General features: G+C 34.4%; 1 protein-coding gene across 1 annotated transcript in view; it reads left to right on the top strand.

Moving 5' to 3' along the window:
- Positions 1-21,153, top strand: part of Negr1 (neuronal growth regulator 1) — an 876,873-nt gene that overhangs the window by 470,094 nt on the left and 385,626 nt on the right. Inside the window, exon 3 of the mRNA XM_070007283.1 lies at positions 16,426-16,551. Coding sequence (XP_069863384.1) covers positions 16,426-16,551 — 126 coding nt within the window. The remainder of the gene's footprint in view (positions 1-16,425; positions 16,552-21,153) is intronic.

Raw genomic sequence — 21,153 nt, 5'->3', positions numbered from 1 at the left:
AGTTAAGCCATGAGATCCCTAGAAGAGATGAATTGTACAGGCCAGGCTTTCCACCATGCACTGGCAATATAGGTAAATAATGTCATGATAATAAGATGCAAGAAACAATTAGGAAGTTATACATATAGAGCCTGTACAACTCTTATTTAGCTTTGATTTTTGTATTATTTATATGTAGTAATAGTGATGTTTAACATGCAGTTCATACAATTCCTGAGAATCCTAACCATCAACTTCCAGAAACTGGTAGAATCTTGCTATAGTTTAGCACTGGTTGAAGTATATTGTTATTGAATTGATATTTTATATTAGTAATATTCGCTATTTTTGCATAAATATTGAGATAACAGGGAATACCTGTATTTTTTTACTAAAGTATAATGTCATCCATTTCCTCTTTTCATGAGCTTGCTCGTCTTTTTTATTATTTTTACTTTTTGGCTGTGATCTTATTTCTCTTCTCCAATTATCTATTGATCTTGTCACCCTTTCTGAGCTCAGCTACTTTGTTCATCACTTATCTCCCTCATATTGCATTTTTAACCTATAACAGCCTTGGAATTTATTGTGTTTTATTCCAATTTGCCTCCTCATGTGCATATTCCTATAATAAAGCTAGGAGTCAAGGAACCTCACAGTTGGAAAAAAACCTAATGTATTTGATTGAAGTACCTATTCTACATACTAATCCCTCCTCTAACCCACAATGATTTTTTTATATTCCCTGAAAAATTATTTGATGAAAAGGAACTTACATTCTCATAATCAAAAAATTACCAAACACTAATCTATTATCAGGAGCTTCTCATTTCATATATATCATAGTAAAGACCAGAAATGTAACTTTTTGTGTCCGATTAGCCCAGAATGTATTCTCTAGCCAATCTAAACATCTTTTTCCTTTACATTGCTTATGATGAACACATCATCTCTAATAAACTCATATCAGCTAATAGATTTCCAAAAGATCAGCCAAGCTGATTAAAGTTAAGGCACAGAAATGTTAAATATATTCTTAGGGAGCTCTAACATTTCCCTAAGTGAAATGAACCCACTACAAATACTTTTTGGTTTAACAAGTCAAGACTCTGTTGGCTATATAAATACCTAGTCCACATCATTTGATTAAATACGCTATTTTGAACAATTGCCAAGTGGCTCCTGATATCTATGTGAACTCAATAAGTTCATCAAGTTAACAGAACTGCTACACTAGTCAACCTACTCAAAAGGTAAATTGGGTTATTATAACAAAATAATTTCCACTCATTATTTTTTAATGGTCAGTTGAAATATTTAAAGTAGTTTCTACCATCTTACTAGTAGCTGTGGGAATAAATGATAAGCAATTGTGAGAGGGAAATGATGTGAAAATACATAATATGTATATGAAACAATGAATTGGAGTTTTTAAACTTCTAGAAAGAAAAAGCAACGAATTTAACTTGTTTATTGAGGATTTTCCAAGTGATGAAACTGGCATATTCAAAACCAGAAAAATTGAATGGGTTGAAAAACTACTTATAGAATACATAGGTATGGTATTGTTTGTGATCATTCTGGTAAATGCCCAAAAGTGGGATTGCTGGGTCACAGGGGATCTCTTACCCGAATGATCACAAACAAAACCATACTAAAGCTACCAGCACAACTGTTTATGGCAGCATTATTTACCATAGCTAAGATATGGAACCAACCCAGATACCCCTCAGTAGAAGAATGGATCGAGAAAATGTGGTGTATATACGCAATGGAATTCTATGCCTCCATCAGAAAGAATGACATTGCCTCATTTGTTAGGAAATGGAAAGACTTGAAAAAATTATATTAAGTCAAGTAAGCCAGGCCCATGGTTTCCCTGATTTGCAATAACTAGTATATGTCCGAGACAAGTAGAAAAGGTGTAAGATGATATTAAGCGAAATGAACCCCAAGATAGGAACAAAGGTATTTTTTCTTGCTTTCTATTGTTTCTAATGTATTTATAAATTACCATGTGATTTTCTTTGTTGCTTTGTATGTCCCTCCCCCACAGTATGACCCCAGTTTTCACTGTATTTGATGTTGGTATAATTTGGGAAGGAGAAGGGAAAAAACAAATTGTTTAAACAGGGATATAGTTGACTCATTGCAACAATGATATGTACAAGACACTATGTTGAAAAACGAACTTTACAATTTAGTCAGGCGGGAGTGGGAGCAGGGGGCAGAGTGTAGTTGAGAAGGTGAGAGGGAAGGGATGGTAGGAGAAAAACAAAGGAGGAGGCAACGATGCTTGATAAGAAATGTTCTCATCGCCTTGCTCATGTAACTGTAACCCCTCTGTACAGTATTTTCACAATAAAAAACTTATTTTAAAAAAGAATAAAAAAAGAATACATAGGCACCAGGGATTTTTGTTCTTTTCATATTTAACCTCATTTTCATGTTCTTGAGCGTATAATATGGTAGCATCTAAAGGCAGAAATACACGATACCTTTCATCAGGTTATAACACATGTTATTCATCTAGTAACTTGGAGTAGCTAAAGTAGACTAATATTTTTTGCTTAGTAACCTAAAGACTGTTCACTCACAATTTATTTTCATTTAAAAGGCAGCAATTGTAAATCTTTTCTTTTCCTCAGAATGTAGTGATTAATAGGAAGAATTCATTTTAATTAATATATGAAAGACTATAATCCCCAAATTAGGATGACTTAGAATGGGTAAGAACATTCCCAAACAATAATTTCTGGGAACTTATCATGTATTAAGTATGGTGGGATCCATATAAAACTGCTTCTGCCTTCATCTGCTTTCTTTATACATACAAAAACAATAGAAATTTGTTTATGGCTTGAAAGTGAAGTAATTTTATAGTTACTTGGAAAATAATTTTAGGTGATAACAACCAAGCAGCTTAATCAATTATGGCAACTAAAAGAGTGACTATGAGTCTGCAAATGAATCCAATCTTTCCCAGCTCTCTACCTACACACAGATGTTAGTCTACCTGGAATACCTTTACATGATTGCAGTATATTATTTCCCAAATCACCATTGTATCTAAATCAGGTAAATACAATGCTTCTGTCTCCACTTGGTATGGTGAGTTTTCCTTAAGAGACACATAATTTTCATGTGCATATATCTCCTATAACTTGATATAGTTATGTTTTAATCTATTTCAATGTTCATTGCCTCCCACACTAAATAATCTACTAGAAACCAACATATGTATTTTATTAAATTGTAAATCACTAACAACTATCACAGCTTTAATGCATAACAATGATAAATGAAACTTTTCAACCCAGAAGAGTATTACATAATTCTGTAGGTGAGAAAAATTTTCAGGTTAGGCTTCCCATAATTAAACTACCCTCAAAAACATGAGTGTATGAAATAATGTTGTAACATAAACTATTTCCAAAAAAAGGATACTCAACTATGTAGCTAGTATTCATATAAAATTAAAGTGTGAATACATGTACTATGTGTACACATATGTAATTTACAGACAGTATAGTATATAACTATATTTTGTTTTATATATATGTATATTTATATGTATGTGCATAGTACATTCTACTCCAAATGCTTGAGTCACTAAATGCATATATTTTTATATAGGCTTTTCACAGCATTTAATCCTAATTGATAAGTATTATCTTTATTTTCTCTACTAATAAACATGCTCATTAGAAAAACATCTAGGTGCAAGACAACATATGATATTTAATCCACTTCAGGTAATCAAGCAGATGGAAATAAACCTCTTACTCAAAGCCCAAGAAAATTATTAGCATCAGAACTTTTCACTTTTGAGATTCATGTTTAAATGTAAATCCCTGAAGCTAGCCCCAGTATAAAACAATCTGTCAAGAGACTGCTTTTTTTTCCAATGAATAATTTAAAATGCAACTTTTTCATGTGAACTTTTATAACTTGGCAGCAGGCATAGTCTTTCAATAATTTATACAATTTTTGAATATAATATACTTAATGTCATAAGAGCAATTTCTTTGATATTGAATTATAAGAGAATGCACTTAAGCCACTGTGACTAATGATCTGGGGGCCAAAATCATTGCAAATTACCTTTTAATCCAATATCAGAGAGAATCTGTACATTTAACCATAGGACTATACCATCTCCTGGAGCATACTTGCAATGTATGATAACATTTAGTTGTTATGTTAAGAAAAGATTACGAATAATTCTACTTGAGAAAAGTACATAAAGAAATGTGATCATTAAAAAATACAAATGATAATTATTTTTGGAAGAAAAATGTTAGCATGAATGTTTTATCATTCAATTTTCTGAATAAGAACTATCCTCAAAATATTTCCTAAGGCAAGACTATAGTCACTCTGGAGATTTAATCATGGCTAGTCCATGACAGGTGAAAAATCACACATTAGTGTGATAATGAACTATTTTTATACAAAACCAAAGAATGTAATGTGAAAAATGTATCCTTAAACCTTCCAAGGCTACAAACAAGCTGACGGGTTGCCAGTACTAAAGCAGAGGTAGTAAGACTGTGACTTCTCGGTTGAATTTAGACTAACAACATAGGCATGCAGCATAGGACAAGCATTTTGTACACACACACACACACACACACACACACATACACACACATTTTTATATATGTACTATTTATTTTCATAGATCTTGTAGATTTCTGTATTATGAAAATTTCTAAAACGTGTTGATATGTTTTGGTTAATAAAACCAAGTTTCTTCTAATTCCCATAAAGGTGCTATGTGGATTGAAGAACAGAGGACATCTGATAAGACTGTATGAAACAAATATTTTTATGTTTCAAATGTGAAAGCCAAATAAATCTAGACTTCTATTTTCTAGATGGAAGCTATCAAAGGATAGCTGCTATTGTTAGAGTTATTTTCCCACCTGGGCTTTACCATTTATAATGTATGTATGGATGGATGTATGGATACATACATAGGTAGATACATACATAAGTACATACACACACACACACACACTTGGTCTTGGCTACATCCCTCACGTACATGCCTATCCGTGCCTTTAATATATTTGTTCTTTTTAATTTTTCATTTTTTATTGTAAAGGTGATGTATAGAGGGGTGACAGTTATATAAGTAAGACAATAAGTACATTTTTTGTCAAATTTGTTACCCCTTCCCTCATTTTTCTCCTACTTTCCCTCTTACCATCCCCAAGTTGTATAGATAATAAGTTGGGAATAATGGAGATTTCATCATCTATTTCAGAGGTTGTTTTGTTCCACTGTCTACTGTAATGTCAATGGTATACTGTTGTAATTTTACTATTTGTGAAATCAAGTAGTATAACGTCTCCTCTTTTATTGTATTTCTTAAGATCATGCTCAAACTTAGTAACTTTTAAAAGCTACAGTTGTTTATCTTGCTCACAAGACATCACTTGAGGCAATTTGGACATGACATTTGGGGCCTCCCTGGGAAGACTTGAGCAATTAGGGCTCAGACAAGTTGGAGGGCTTCTTAGGCTCCTGCTCTCTCTCTCTGCTCTTTTTGTCCCAGATTCTTCCCAGGTGGCATCCACAGGTGGCATCCTCCATGCATTCTCCCAACTTTAGTAGCCCCAGGGTGGTAGAATGAGTGTTCTCAGAGAATAGGGTAGGAAACAAATGGAATATTTTTATGACTCAGTTTGGGTAACAGACTGTATTATTTCTTCCGAACTCTTGTGGGAAGCAGCCTGCTTTTAGTGAAGGAGTGTTGAAGAGTTCATCTTATATTCTAGCACTGTCCCACAAGCTGACTACCAAAAAAAGCAAAAAATGACATTGGAGATTGGATATGTAGAACTCACTGATGATATATATCGTCTTTGTCAACGAAATAAGTCATTAAACTCTTGTATTGCATATGTCAGTATTTAGCAACTATTAACTTTGTTCTATATATTCTTTGTTAGACAGATTTCCAGGAGTGCCACAATGTCTATCTTGAATTCATTTCTAATTATTCTCTTGAACATTTTCTTGAGCGCATTACCAAGAGCACACTTGTTTCACATGACAAAATTTAAATATTTATTTTATTTTTTGTATTGACATGTTTTTATTTTCTTTTGAAATTATGTTTTTTATTACCTTTGAAGTTGTTGTACAAAGGAGTTTCTATTCAACAAATCAATTTATAAGTACAGATCCAATCAATGAATCTTGACTTGTGTTTCCTCTTTCTGCTTCAGCATCAATTCCCTGGTGAACATGGTCGACCATATAAATTTTTTGTATTCTATGTGAAAATATTGGCCTAAAATACTGAAGTGATATATCTGAATGTTAATAGTGATTCTCACTAAATGTTGGCATTATATTAAATTGAATCACATGATTTTGGCACTATCCATTTAGTTTCAATTTACTAGAGGAAAGGTTTAGACACAGTGAACTAAGATATGATTTCTTCCCTTCTTTTTCTTTATACATTTTGTACATTATTTTCAATAAATGTATGTTAACCACATCATTAGGACAATAGGTATTATTTTTTAATTACAAAAGTAGTGGAATAGCCTGGCGCTGGTGGCTTACGCCTGTAATCCTAGCTACTCAGGAGGCTGAGAACTGAGGATCACGGTTCAAAGCCAGCCTGGGCAGGAAAAACCATGAGACTCCTATCTCCAATAACCCCCTAGAAAACCAGAAGTGGTGCTGTAGCTCAAGTGGTAGAGTGCTCGCCTTGAGCTGAAAGGCTGAGGGACAGCACCCAGGCCCAGAGTTCAAGCCCCATGATCGACAAAAAAAAAACAAAACAACAAAAAAGTAGTGGAATACTTCAAGGAAGTCATTATATATTTTTTTTCTGATAGTGTTGCAATGACCCATCTACTCTTAGGTATAGAAGTATGCTAAAAAGCATTTATGGAAACCTGAGCCTAAAAGGGAACACTCACATTGAACGTGAACAGGCTTAACTTATGAAATCGAGACAAATGTTATCACTCTACAAGTTCAAGGGTAGATTTTGGACTCTAGTGTTTTATAAAAAAACCTTCAAGCAAGCTTTTAGCTATGGGAAATGTTTGGAAAGAAGGCAGCTGGGTTCTAGTTTGACACAGCTGTGCTGTGTCCTCTGGTTTATGTGCAACATAATTCACTGCCAAAGATGAGGCTGGAAAAGTTCACTCAGGCCATTCCAGAGGGTATTTCTTGGCACATTTCCAAGCAGAATAGTGAAGTTGACCACTAGGTTTATGGGAATATTGACTATGCTGAAATAAGGTACCTTTCTTTCCTCATTAATTCCTGGAAAGGGAAATATCAGATCTATGGTTTCAATTTTTTAGTTTTTTTTTTAACAGTGCCAAATGATTTCCAGGAAAAAAAAGCTGATGATGATATTTAATAACACATTACCAAGGACACAAATTTTATTCCCTAAGAAATCTACCTCATGAAGTCTGGATACCTACATGGGTGTTCCTTAAAGTATTTCAATGGTGGTGTTCTTACTATGGGTTTTGGTATTTCTGTTCTGTTGTTCTGTTGTTTTGTAAAGAGCCTGTGAACTGTGCAGGAATTGTGTAGTCCCTGGTGATATATAGTTTGGCTACAAGGGTGCTTTAGCCTTTTTGCTGTTCCTGCTGAGGCCTGAGGGGGTAGCTTCTATGATGGTCCTGACTTTAAGCAGCGTTTTATAACTGAGCCATCCAAGTAAGTGCAACTGAAGCTAGCCTGAGGTACTGCAGGGATTTGAGCTCTGGTTTATACAGATTCACATGTTAGAGGCCAGCTATTGATTCTCTAGCCAAAATGAAGCAAAAGTAACAATTTTTACACTCTAAAGTATTGAAACTTTTATATATCAGTGCTGTTAGTTTGCCTTTACAATGTTTTTATGGAAAGAAATTTTCCCCATCCAAGAATTTGAAGAGCAATTCATAAACTAGGCTATCTAAACCAGTACTCTATAAAAAAGTAAACTTTTCTTTATCCCATCACATTTAATTTTCTTTATATTATACCTTTTTGACATTTTGATTTTTAAAAATGTTTGTTTCCATTTGTCACTGGGAATATATCTAGAAAATAGTGGGGGGGAGGTTCCTTAAGAAAAAGTGTTGAAATTTTGGAATTCCTTGCAACTGACAAGAAGTATGTATGTATGCATGTGTGTACACACATACACACACACACACACACACACACACACACACATAATGTCTCCTCTGAACTTGTGTGTGTCCTGTTCAAGCTGGGTATTCTTTGCTTGTTCCTCAACATTTATATAGTTATTATGATTTAATATAAATATATTTTGCGGTTTAAAAAGCAACTAGATTTATTGAATTTCAAATGCCACTGAAGTTGCCTTGGTAGAGTGGGATCATATGATACCAATGGCATTATACCCTTCCATTTCCCACTCTTGCATTAGATATAGTAGAGGTATGATGGGAAGGGAAAAGAGTAAGGGAAATTCTTTTTATAGCCCTGTCCTGAGTGGTTTATCCCTCTCTGCTGCTTACGTTCATTTCCTCACTGATGGGTTGTTTTCTCACTGTGACATAGGCTCAATTCAGAGTTTTCCCCAAGGAAACATAACGATAGGGACAAATATGTCAGGACAGCTTTCCACCTCTAGTTGGGTATCGCTTCTCCATCTACCTTGCTGTTCTCAGTGAATCTGAAACTAAGTGCAAGCTCTCAAGGCATCATCATTTCTGGAAGAGTTCTTTGAATTCATACCCCAAAGGTTCAAAACTGCACTAACAATCTGAAGAAAACCTTCTCTAGGTAGAATGCAAATTTTAATTAATAAAAGAGAATTTTATGAAAGAGTCTTTCTGGTATTCTTTGTATTCCAAATATCTACAGAATTTAAGTAAAAAGGCACTCTATATTTTTATATACACTGCTTTTTGTGATATTAAAATCTCCTGAGTTGGCCTTCCTCTCACTATAGAACTGTGAAAAGGATATCTCAGTTTGTTCCTGATGATTAGCTGAATACAATTATCTGTTTTTAAACCATCCTATCTGACCAAATTCCATCTTTTCCAAAGGCTCTTCCAAATATCAGTACCTCTCCAATTCAGACTCCAGAGAAAGGTTCTATTTGTGATTGTGCTCCCAAGTATCTTGTTTGTGAGATATAGACTCCATACTAGAATGACTAATGTTATCTACTTCAAACTTTGAGATTAACTGTTCCTGATAAAGCTGATTGTTCAATAAATGTCTATTGCATAGATGGTTGGAAGGATGGATGTATAAAAAAGAGGCCACTTTGGTTTTGATATGCTTTTAAGCTGCTGTCAGAAGGAACACAATGAGAGAAAAAAACCTTATGCATAGGTGCATAGGTTTTCTAATAGAGGAATAGTACTAAAGAAAGCAGTGTGATTCAAAATTGGAACTAAAGAAAGAAAGATACGTATTTTTCTCTGCAACTTGTTCTTTACCCCCTAAGCTGTTCTGACATGTTTCATCAGTAGGGAAATCACAAATCTGGCAACTTTGCATTTATAACTCATACTTCCTCTTTTCACAATCTCTGAGTGATGGAATGAGGGGAGAAGCCATAAAAATTTCTGAAATGTCATAAACTATAACAAGTCATTCATAATCAATCAGTTGGTTAGACACAGGCCATGAAGCCATAAAGCAACCACAAGCTAACCAATTTAGAAAAAAAGAAAGAAAGAATTTTTCTCAGTTTGAGAGCAGTGCTTTTTATGGAAGTTTTTCCTGTGTAAAAGATCTGCTTTCACCTTCTGGGGACTGGCCGAGATGGAAAGGGGCCATGCCAGCACAGTAAAAGAAGGAAGGTTCTTTTCATGGTGCCAGTTATTACCAGATGTGAGAAGAAAGAAAGATATGAGAAAAAGAAGAAGGAGGAGGAGGGCCATTCTTCCAAGGTTTAGAGTTATGTCTAGCTTGTTGACTCAAGAAGTTTGAAAAAATTTCAGAAACAGCTTGTCTGAACTAAGTCAGACTCCAACTTCTAGAGAAAAAAGTAGAAATAATATGTACATACGATTAGAGTCCAATTCTTTTGTCTGTAAATTTATATAACTTTATATCTTTACTTACGTTTTTATTTTATTTTTTACTTTGTGTTATCATTAAGTAGTTTTACAAAGGAGTTTCAATTCAACATGGCAATTTATGAGTATAATGCATTTTGAACAAGGTCATCCCTTCCATCTCTCTTAACCCACACATTCCTTCAAGTTCCTTGGTTCCATGCTCACATAAGTATACTGAATTAGTGACTGTATTTACCCACCCTTCCTCTATTCACTTACCTGCCCCCATCCTCTTAACCTCTTCCCCAAATCACATGTTTCGACTACCTGGTATTCATTTTATTAAACTAGAAGCTAATTCTTCAAAGTACTATATCATTGTGACTCTCTCTGTGTAAACATTAGAAAATATGTTTATGTATATATGCACATACACAGATTACATGTATATGTTTTATATGTTTATAATTTATATTTAACTTCTATATATGAGAGGAAAATATGCATCTTTTGTCTCTGTGAGCCTCTAAAGTAAGCTTGCAAAGCAAGCTTCTCATAGCTTCTAAGGTAAATAAATAATCTTATAAATGCGTTAGAATAACCATCACACATGGCATTATCTGAGTACCCAGTCCAAATATAAATTTCTATCATTATTGTCCAATTTTTTCTCTGAGCTTACATGGCAAAATCTGTAAGAAGTGATGGGATAGGAAAATACTGCCTTTTAAAATGAGTTAACAAGAAATTCCTAGAAGAGGTGCTTGTTCACATCTGTAATTCTAACTACTCAGGAGGTGGGGAACTGGAGGATTGGGTTTTGAGGCCAAACTGGCAGAAAAGGTAATAAAATCACACTTCAATAGGTTGGCATGATGGTGCCCATCCATCATCCCAGCTACATAATGAGGCAGAAGGAGAATGGCAGTTCCAAGTTTGACCCAAGGAAAAAAAGTGTTGGTGATACCCCCTCGTCATCAGAAACACGACTAGGTATGATAGTCTGTGCCTGTTTCCTGTTATACCAGCTATAGAAATAGAATTGTGGTGTATTCTGGTTCCTGAAAAGAAAGCTAAAACTTACGTTAAAAAAAAGAGGGGGGGGGGAGAACAAAATAAAAAAATAAAGTCAGCTGGGTGTGGGTGGCTCACATCTGTAATCCTAGCTACTCAGGAGATGAGAGCTGAGGATTGTAGTTCAAAGCCAGTCCGGGCAAGAGAGTCCCCGTGAGACTTGAGCCCTGTGGCTCAAGTGGTAGATCACTTACTTTGAGCTGAAGACTGCAGGAGCAGCATTCACACCCAGAGTTCAAACACCACAACTGACAAAATAAATAAATAAAATAAATACATGAATTAACAAACAAAATCCAAAAATGGCTGCATAGTTAATCCATATAAATTTTCAAAGACCTGAATTAAAATCCTACGACTTAAAAACAATTCTATTCAGGGAATCCAGGAAAAAATACCATACGGTGTACTAGGAACTGTAATAGTATTTTCATTATAGTCTCAGATTTTATATTACCATTCTTGAAATAATTGAAATTTACAGGGCCTCTATGTCTGTTTTATGAAGAGAAGAAGAGTCAAAAAGCAGTTAAAGAAATATATACCAATTACAACAACAGATAGCAAATAATTAAACATCTTCTCTTCATCTATTAGGACACCATGACAAAATACGATAAACTAAATGACTTACATACAATTAAAATTCATATCTCATCTTTCTGAAAGCTGGAAATAAGCTGGTTGCTTATTTTGCCAAGTACATCAAGGTGCATGCTGGGCTGGTGCTGGTGAAAGCCCATTTTGTCAAAGATGACACCTCATTTAGACCTCACATGGTGGAAAGACCAGCTAGCTCTCAAAGATCTCTTGTATAAATGTCCTAATCACACTAATGATCCAATCATTTCCTAAAGCTCCACCTTCTAATGTGATCATATTGGGAGTTATGATTTCAAGATACAAATTTGGGGTGGATGTAAACATTCAGATAACAACACATACTCAGAAAAATCTACCACACTTTAAGTCATCAGTGACACAAAACATTCATTAACACCAAACTATAACAGAGAAATTTGTGAGAAATTTCAGAAACATACTCTTGTTCCCTGTTCCAGCACCCAGGATAGAAATACCTCTTCTTTCATTCATTGTCCATTATCCTGATGAGCTGTGACACCCTCTTGAAACTTTACCCAATATTTGACATCATTCTCCTGGCAAAATTGACAGTTGTGACTATCACTCACCAATCAATTCTCTAAAGGTTCATTTGTTGTCCTATGTTAAGGTAATGAATGGTATTCGTCAATTATATGTAACACTATGTTGAGTGACTTTGTACATTTTTTTTTTTTTTTTTTGTCGGTCGTGGGGCTTGAACTCTGGGCCTGGGCGCTGTCCCTCAGCTCTTCAGCTCAAGGCGAGCGCTCTACCACTTGAGCTACAGCGCCACTTCCGGTTTTCTGGTGGTTTATTGGAGATAGGAGTCTCACGGTCTCTCCTGCCCGGGCTGGCTTTGAACCGCGATCCTCAGATCTCAGCCTCCTGAGTAGCTAGGATTACAGGCGTGAGCCACCAGCGCCCGGCTGACTTTGTACATTTTTAAAGATATCAATGATCAGCAGAGTAGCCTAGCACCCATTCATTATGTAATCTATTCTGACCTAGAAATTGAGAACTTCTGCCTCGACATTCAGGTTCATGTCCCATGATTTTTTTGTTTTATAAACGCTATTATTATGTGTTTGCATTTTAGCATTTCCTTTAACTTCAAAATATCAGTAAATTTTTAGTAGAGATTGAAACTTGTGAACATCAAATTTGCCTGCAACCACAGTATATCTGAAGAAGTCTACTAGTCCACTTTATCCAGCATCTGCTACCAACAGGTGATGGATACTGGGAGCAGTGCCTTGCCAGCAGATTTTTTCTCTTACAAACATCCTGTTTCCAGATGTTTCTTCCTTGCTGTGTGTTTTGAATTATGAGTCCCTGGGAGGTGATTGTAATCACTGAGATGACATGCCACACCTGGAATCCATTCTCTTCCCCATCACCTAACTTCTCATGGTTAAATATCAAGTCTAAGTATTGTAAAGGGAAGTGCTTGCTTATTTTGCCAAAATATGAGTGCTTCATATCCACTTATAGGATTTAGGACCTGAAATATCGGTACATGTATAATGATGCAATTATTTTATGAGCAGATATCATTATAAATGTTTACAGGACAGCATGCATATTATCATTTCTCATAAAATGCATAAAGTTGTCCAACCTTGGATCATTTATATATTTGAAATATGTAATTAAAGTGACCAGGCAAGATTAAAATCTCTGTAGATTCACTTCTGTGTAAAAGAGGAAAGAATATATATGTATATATCTTTTTAATAATAAATATTAGTATGTTATACATGTTTCTACACATGAATATATGTTTATGAATGTGTTTGTAGTTTACTATAATAAAGTATACCTACATTTATATATCCAAATGACAAAATTTGTGTTACAACTGTTTTCATTAACTCTCATTTTCACCATAAATTCATGCAAATTTTTCTCTATTTTCTTTCCAGAGTATTTTAATGTCTTTATTATTTCTGTTCTGTTTCAGTTAAGCTGAAAGTGTGCTCCATTTAGAATGATTTGTATTTTTTTATTATTTGCCTGAGAAGAGCTCACAAAGAGTTTGATGATCATATGTTTCAAATGCCAATTAAATTATGTCATTTAGAAACATTTACATTGGTATGTCACTTAAGAATAAGTCTTTTCCTCAGTCATATCAACATTTGATCAAATATGTTATATTTGTAATCATATCATCCTTGATTTCTTATGGCTCTGTAAAAAATAATCAAAGATAGTACTGAAAGTATGGGTGAGTTAATTAGCAGTCAGCACATTTTAGTTACTGGCATTAAAAGTGACTATTAAAGCATGTATCTAGTATAAAGAATCAGAATGAACAATTAAAATGAATCTAGGGGGAAAACCATGTAGTTTTTATAACTACCAAAGTGACTAGTTACTATATTTTTATTTGATCCGGATTATCAATGTATTATGATTTTGTTAACATGAGCCAAACCTACATAAGATGCAAGTAAGCTATGAGTGCTACCCAAGTGAAATTTGAAAGCACTTTCAACATTTAGGAAAGGAAAAATACTGAAATTAAACTCAAGCATGATACATGTGTTACAGCAGGTTAAGAGCTAAAACTGAAACCAGGTACTTTTCTATATTTGTTCCCAAGGTATTGTACTGAGGGGTTACAGTTACATAAATAAGATAGTAGGTGCATTTCTTGTCAAACTTGTTACCCCTTCCCTCTTTATCTCCTACCTTTCCCTCCTCTCCAAACTCTCACCCCCCCAAGTTTTAAGATCATTTCCAACATATTGTCTTGTGCATATTACTGTTGCATTTATTGCCCCCTGTCCTTTGTCTCACCATTCTGTTGTTCCTCTTCCCTTCCCTAATTGGCATTTTATATGCTTTTCTACATTTTAAAACATGTAATAGCTTATTTAATTCTCACCACAATTAGAAGCAGAGTCTGAGATGGACTAGGAACTTTCCTTGATAGCACAGCTAGTCATCAGAGAAGCCACAGACTTAAAGTATTAAATGAAACCATTTTATTTTCCAAGAAAAAAAGCTAATTTAATGTTATTGTGTATATATACCATATTAAATTACAATTTTCTTGGAAAATCAAATGGTTTTATTTAATTCTTTAACTCTGTAGGTTCTCTGATGACTAGCTGTGTTATCAGGGAAAGTTCCTAGTCCATCTTATTGTCTCATTTGTTAGGAAATGGAAAGACTTGGAAAAAATCATATTAAGTGAAGTAAGCCAGGCCCAAAGAAACATAGGTCCAATGGTTTCCCTTATTTACAATAACTAGTATATGTCTGAGACAAGCAGAAATGGTCAGATAATTTGATATTAAGCGAAATGAACCCCAAGATAAGGACTTAAATATTTTTTTCTTTCTTACTATGGTTTCGAACATATTTATAAGATATTTCTTTGTTGCTTTGAATGTCCCTCTCCCATGGTATAACCCCTGTTTTCACTGTATTTGATGTTGGTTTACTTTGTGGAGGGGAAGGGAAAAAACAAATGGTTTAAATGGGGATACAGGTGGACCCATTGCAACAATGATATGTACAAGATGTTATGCCAAAAATGAACTTTACAACTTTGGGGAGGGTGGGATGGGAAGGTATGGGAAGGGGAAACAAAGGAGAGGCAACAATACTTAATAAGAAATGGACTCATTACCTTGCACATATAATTATAAACCCTCTGTTTGGTATTTTTACAATTAAAAAATCATAATTTAATCCTGCTTTAGAGACTTTCTGTCTACATTTTCCAAATTCTATTACATGATCCAATTCTGTGATATAAGTTTCCACAGTTTAATAAATATAAGATAAGAATATAATGGCTTAGCTAAGAGTTTAGTAAACTTACAGTGCATAAGACCATAGCAAAGGTTCTGGCAAGTCTTGAAATATAGACATGTTTCATTCTGCATTTTCTAGTTTATTTTTGAGGGTATGAGGGCAGTCCTAAGGCTTGAACTCAGAGTCTGGGCACTGTCCCTGAGCTATTATTATTATTATTATTTGTACTCAAAGCTAGTGCTTTACCATTTGAGCTGCAGCTCCAGTTCTGCTTTTTTGGTGACTAAATGGAGATGAGAGCCACACTGATGTTCTTGCCTGGCTGCCTTTGAACCATGTAGCCTCTTGAGAAGCTAAGACTACAGGCATGGGCCACCAGCACTGAGCTATGAATCCACTTTTCACAGTCCTTAGATTGTGTTTCTTAGGAGAAAAACAGCAAAATAAAGATCTAACAAAATCTAGACCTACCGGTCATAGATACAAAATTGAAGTTAGAAATGCTTTTGTGCATCTGAAGTCTTACTTGCTAGGCTACACATGTTTTACCTCACCTCCAGTAGCTTTTAAACCAGTAGATAGACAAAATGGTTGGGCTGTTTTCTACCAGATTTTCCTTGTATATGACTGTTTCAACAAAATAATCCTTATTAGACTGAAGATGCCTGTCTAAGACACAGATAATTTATATTCCAGTTTATTTAGCACAAATCATTTACAATATATATTTCATTTAATTCTAAAGCTTTACCATTATTAAATACCCCATACACCCTGAACTACATAATATCGAATCATCAGACACTGACCACTAACACAGTTTTTGGTCATGAGGTTCAATAAAATTTATATTTTCTTTTTGGTGAGGACTAGAAGAGATTTCCTAGACATTTTTTTTTATTGATGAAGCTATGTATAATTCAAAAAAATGGGATGAACAATTATTCTGATCTCTGCACGTTTGCCATTTCAGTTCCTCCGAAGATTTATGACATCTCAAATGATATGACCATCAATGAAGGAACCAATGTCACTCTTACATGCCTGGCTACCGGAAAGCCAGAACCTTCCATTTCCTGGCGGCATATCTCCCCATCAGGTAATGTGGGAATAAAACACACCAGTATTGTTTGTGCTGTTTGTTATTCTCCTAATACTCCTAACACTTCAGAACTTCAGTCAACTAGGTAGGTAAGGTGCATGTATTTCCCACATTACACTTTATACTTACAGATAATATTGTTCATAAAAGTCAAATGAAATCTGTCCGAGCCCAGAATAAAATCATCTCTTGATACCTAGTCAAGGTTATTTTCAAGTTAGTGTATGGGATAATCACAAATCAATAGACAAAAGACTCAAATGGAAATATCACCAGAGGGGGAAAAAAAGATCTTCATTTAAATGTGTAAGGGATTTATTCAATTGGCATTCACATGTTAATAGGCCAGCATGAACTGCTAAAGTAATCAGGGGAGAAAGAAATTATACAAATTGTGAGGTTGCTGGGTCTAATTTCAAACTGCTGTTCAGAATCAAGGATTTTTGGAGTTAGAATTAAATTTTAACTGATGAGGAAATGTAAAAACCCCAGAGTTTAAGTACTTTGCACACATAGATCACATAGGTAGGGGAAATTAAAGGCTGTAATATGTTTATGGGTTTCAAGTGCTTCTGCTGCTGTGTACATCTTCCCAAAGAAATTAAGCCAATTTTAGAAAGTTGAGGATAATCATCATCAAAACAGACTGTTTTCAACAGCCACCTTCTAACAGTTGTATACAATTTAAAAGTTCGAATTATATAGCTCTAAGAATTCCCTGAAGGTAAAGATGATAGTTTTAACAAATAAGATACGACTTCTTTGCAGATAAAATTTTCTCTTTTTTATTTTTATTTTTATTTATTTACTTTTCTTAGTGGAAATGGCTCCAACAGAGCTGCAGCAATGAAACTGCTTTTAATGAAATCAGAAAGGAACATTTTATGTAAGTGTAGAAAGAACACAATTGGAACATCTATTTTATCTCTAATGCTTTCTTTAATATCACTTATCCTTAAGTGTCTTTCAGTTTCCTCATTTATGCAGTGACTCTAATGAGACTCACATCACATGCTTAGAATTAGTATTAATGGGACAGAAAAATCAATAAAACAGCAGTACATACTTATATAATATGCATTATGGCTTTATGATATTTCTAAAGTTTGAGTGTGCTCTTGACTGCCCGCATTTTACTCTCTTGAGCTACTATAATATAAAACTGATATGTGAGCATCAAGTTCATGGCAGGAGTGGAGTGAGACAAGTTTAGGACTAGTAATTAGATATATCTGCTCTAAGCTGATTTCCTCACTCATCAATGCAGTCTTTGTAAAAGCCTTTACCTTCTGTGACCCATAGCTAGCGGACCCTTAGTAGACCCTTGACTGCTTTTCAAAAATTGAATAACGAAAATCTCCCACTAGTTTATAAATTGACAGACAAAATTATATGTATTTATTTATGTATATTATTTAATAGATATATATCTATTAAATATATATTAAAGAATGGAATGATAATATTTGGCTAATTAACAAATGCAACACTTCATATAGTTATTTTTGCAGACAGAGCACTTGCACTTAAAGATTGCGCTGCATTTTTTCTGGAATACAATATATTGTCACTAACTATAACCATCACTGGATATTTTGAATTAATTCCTCATATCTAACTGGAATTAGGTATCATCGACCAGGTACACATCCATACTATTGTAGGACTTATATAAGGTAATATACATAAATGAGCTTTTTAAAATTAATTTGTTGTTATTATAGAGATGATATACAGGAGGGTAACATTTACCTGCATCATGTAATAAGTACACTTCCTTTTGTACAGTGTCATCTGTTCCCCCATTCTCTCCCATTCCCTCCCTCCAATCTCTACCCACGGGCTGTATAGTTCACTTTCATCAATGTACAATGCAGTCCAGAGCTCCACTTTTTTACCCTTTGTCCTTGGATTCTGTGCCTTCTCCCAACCCCTCCACAGATATGCACAGGAATACATTGTATACAGTGTAAGGTAAAGAATACAATCATCAGAAAAAGAAACAAGCAAACAAAAAAACTCCTTTGTTTCCATATCTTTGAAGGTTGCTTTACTATGTACATTATTTTGTATACATATGAGGAGGCCCTTGGGTATTGAACCTTTGTGATTCTCCCCTAAGATTATTCTCTTTTGGTCTCATTGTATGTATTTAGAATCTTGTGTAATTCATCATATTCTAGTGGTGTTTGTTTTTTTGTTTTTGGGTCCAGTCGTGGGGCCTGAACTCTGGGCCTGGGCACTGTTCCTCAGCTCTTCAGCTCAAGGCTAGGGCTCTGCCACTTGAGCCACAGTGCCACTTCTGGCTTTTTTTTTCTTTTTTCTTTTTTTTTTTTTTTTGCTTATGTGGTGCTGGGGAATCAAACACAGGGCCTCATGAATGCAAGGCAAGCGCTCTACCACTGAGCCACCTTCCCAGCCCCATCATATCCCAGTGGATTTTAGATCTAACTTCCACATATCAGAGAGAACATGTGCAGATTGTCTTTGATCTTGGTTTACCTCACTTAACATGATTTGTTCTAGTTCCATCCATGTCCCTGAAAATGACATTATTTTGTTTTTTTAATGACTGTGAAAAATTCCATTGTATATAGCTACCACACTTTTTGGGTCCACACATCTATAAATGTGCTTTTAAAAGTACAAAGTGATGTGTAAATGTAAAGCTAATTCTTAATTTTCTTTCTAGGCATTTGCATCAGATATGGAACTAAAATTATTTTTCTAAGAATGAAGCACATAATCTCAATCTCAATATAATTTAAGATTAATATTTCTGATTTAACTGTCCTACTTAGCAGGGCTTATTACTATGTATGTTCTTTTTTAAAGTGCTCAGATATATTTTAGTTTAATTAAACAGCAGGAATGTTAGTGAAGTTATTAGAATAATGATAATAGATCACATCATAAAGTTGAAAGAAGAGAAATTGGATTTATAAATTAAACTATGAGCATACTTGTTTTTTTAAATCTTGCCATACCAACCAAATAAGTAAAATTAACATAAATTTAATTATTATGTTGTAAATATCTCCACTCAGAATATTTTGTAAATACTTCCAATAATTTTAAAGTATAATTCATTAGTAATTTTCATTCAACTGAACAGTTACTATGGAGTTTCTGAATTAAAAAACATGTCTGACAATTTTGTTAACTTGTTAGGGTTTACATATCTATATTTGTAAAGAAATTTGTAGGTTTCACTTATCTGCTTGTATTTTACTGAAGAAATATCAATATTACATTAATACATATATGTGCACATATACAGACAGAACATATAGTTGTATTCCTATAAGTTCTTTGAGCTAATTTTAATATTTTGCTTTTAGCCAGGGAGCTAAGTAGAATCTTTAGTGTGTGTTTAATCTTGAATTTGCATGAAATTATTAAGTTTATCTTTTTGAAAATTATAAATTGATGTAGGCATTAAAGATAAAAATTTGGGAGTTCCTAACATGCTGACTATAGTTATGAAATGAGTGAGATTATCTAAAGATAAAGTATGTGAAAGCATGTTCTGATTTAAGAAAGAACATGAGTGTAATTTGATGATATGTTCAGACACACCCTAAGAGGTTTTGAAATGATCATTTTCCTAGTGAGTAAGTTATGGATCAGAAAACACAAGTAGCTCCACAGACTATCATAATTTAAAAAGTATTATATAGTATATATGGCTTTGGTCATTCTGACTAAAAAAATTCAGAAACATCAGTATTTTTGCATGTACTTCTGTTTTTCTTTGTCCTATTATGAAAGAAAAATGTCTTAGCGCAGGTGACAACATGAGAACAAGGCTTAGGTTAGAAACAGTGAGAGACAGTCTATGTCCATAATAGAAACAATGGTGACCACTTCTCATACGTGTGTGAATTGTACCAGTAGCTTTAACATTTCTTGGTGATTTGTTCATGGATTATTTTAGTTTTAAAATTCAGTAATAGCCAGGCCCCAGTGGCTCACACCTGTAAATCCTAGCTACTCAGGAGGCTGAGATCTGAGCATCATGGCTCAAATCCAGTCTGGGCAGTAAAGTCCATGAGACTCTTTTTTTTTTTTTTGTCGGTCGTGGGGCTTGAACTCTGGGCCTGGGAGCTGTCCCTCAGCTTTTCAGCTCAAGGCGAGTGCTCTACCACTTGAGCTACAGCGCCACTTCCTATGAGACTCTTATCTCCAATTAACCATCACAAAACTGGAAGTGACATTGTGGCTCAAGTGGTAGAATGCTTGCCTTGAGCTGAAGAGCTCAGGGACAGCACCCAGGCCCAGAATTCAAACCCCCAAACCTACACACACACACACACAAAACAACAGTAATAATTATCTGATTACAGGAAGATAGCTTAACGTAACCTCTACATAATTTATACAAAAGAAAGATTAAACCAGATCACATCACATAGTTGCTATTCTACTTGTTCATTCAGACTGCTGAGGGCACTTTTACTGAGAAGTCTCTGGATACAGGAGCTTTCTGAAAGTTCATATCAATGATTTGTATATTTGTATTTTTATGCGGATGTCTTTGTATTTGGGAATCAGCTTTAAATTTACAGTTTAGAAGCTTGTGAAATGTACTACTCAATT

This window comes from Dipodomys merriami, unplaced genomic scaffold (genome assembly GCF_024711535.1).
Source record: "Dipodomys merriami isolate MVZ:Mamm:240054 unplaced genomic scaffold, mDipMer1.0.p SCAF_7, whole genome shotgun sequence".
NCBI lineage: Eukaryota > Metazoa > Chordata > Mammalia > Rodentia > Heteromyidae > Dipodomys > Dipodomys merriami.
Note: the sequence above shows the minus strand (reverse complement) of the source record. Positions and strands in the feature narration are given on the sequence as shown.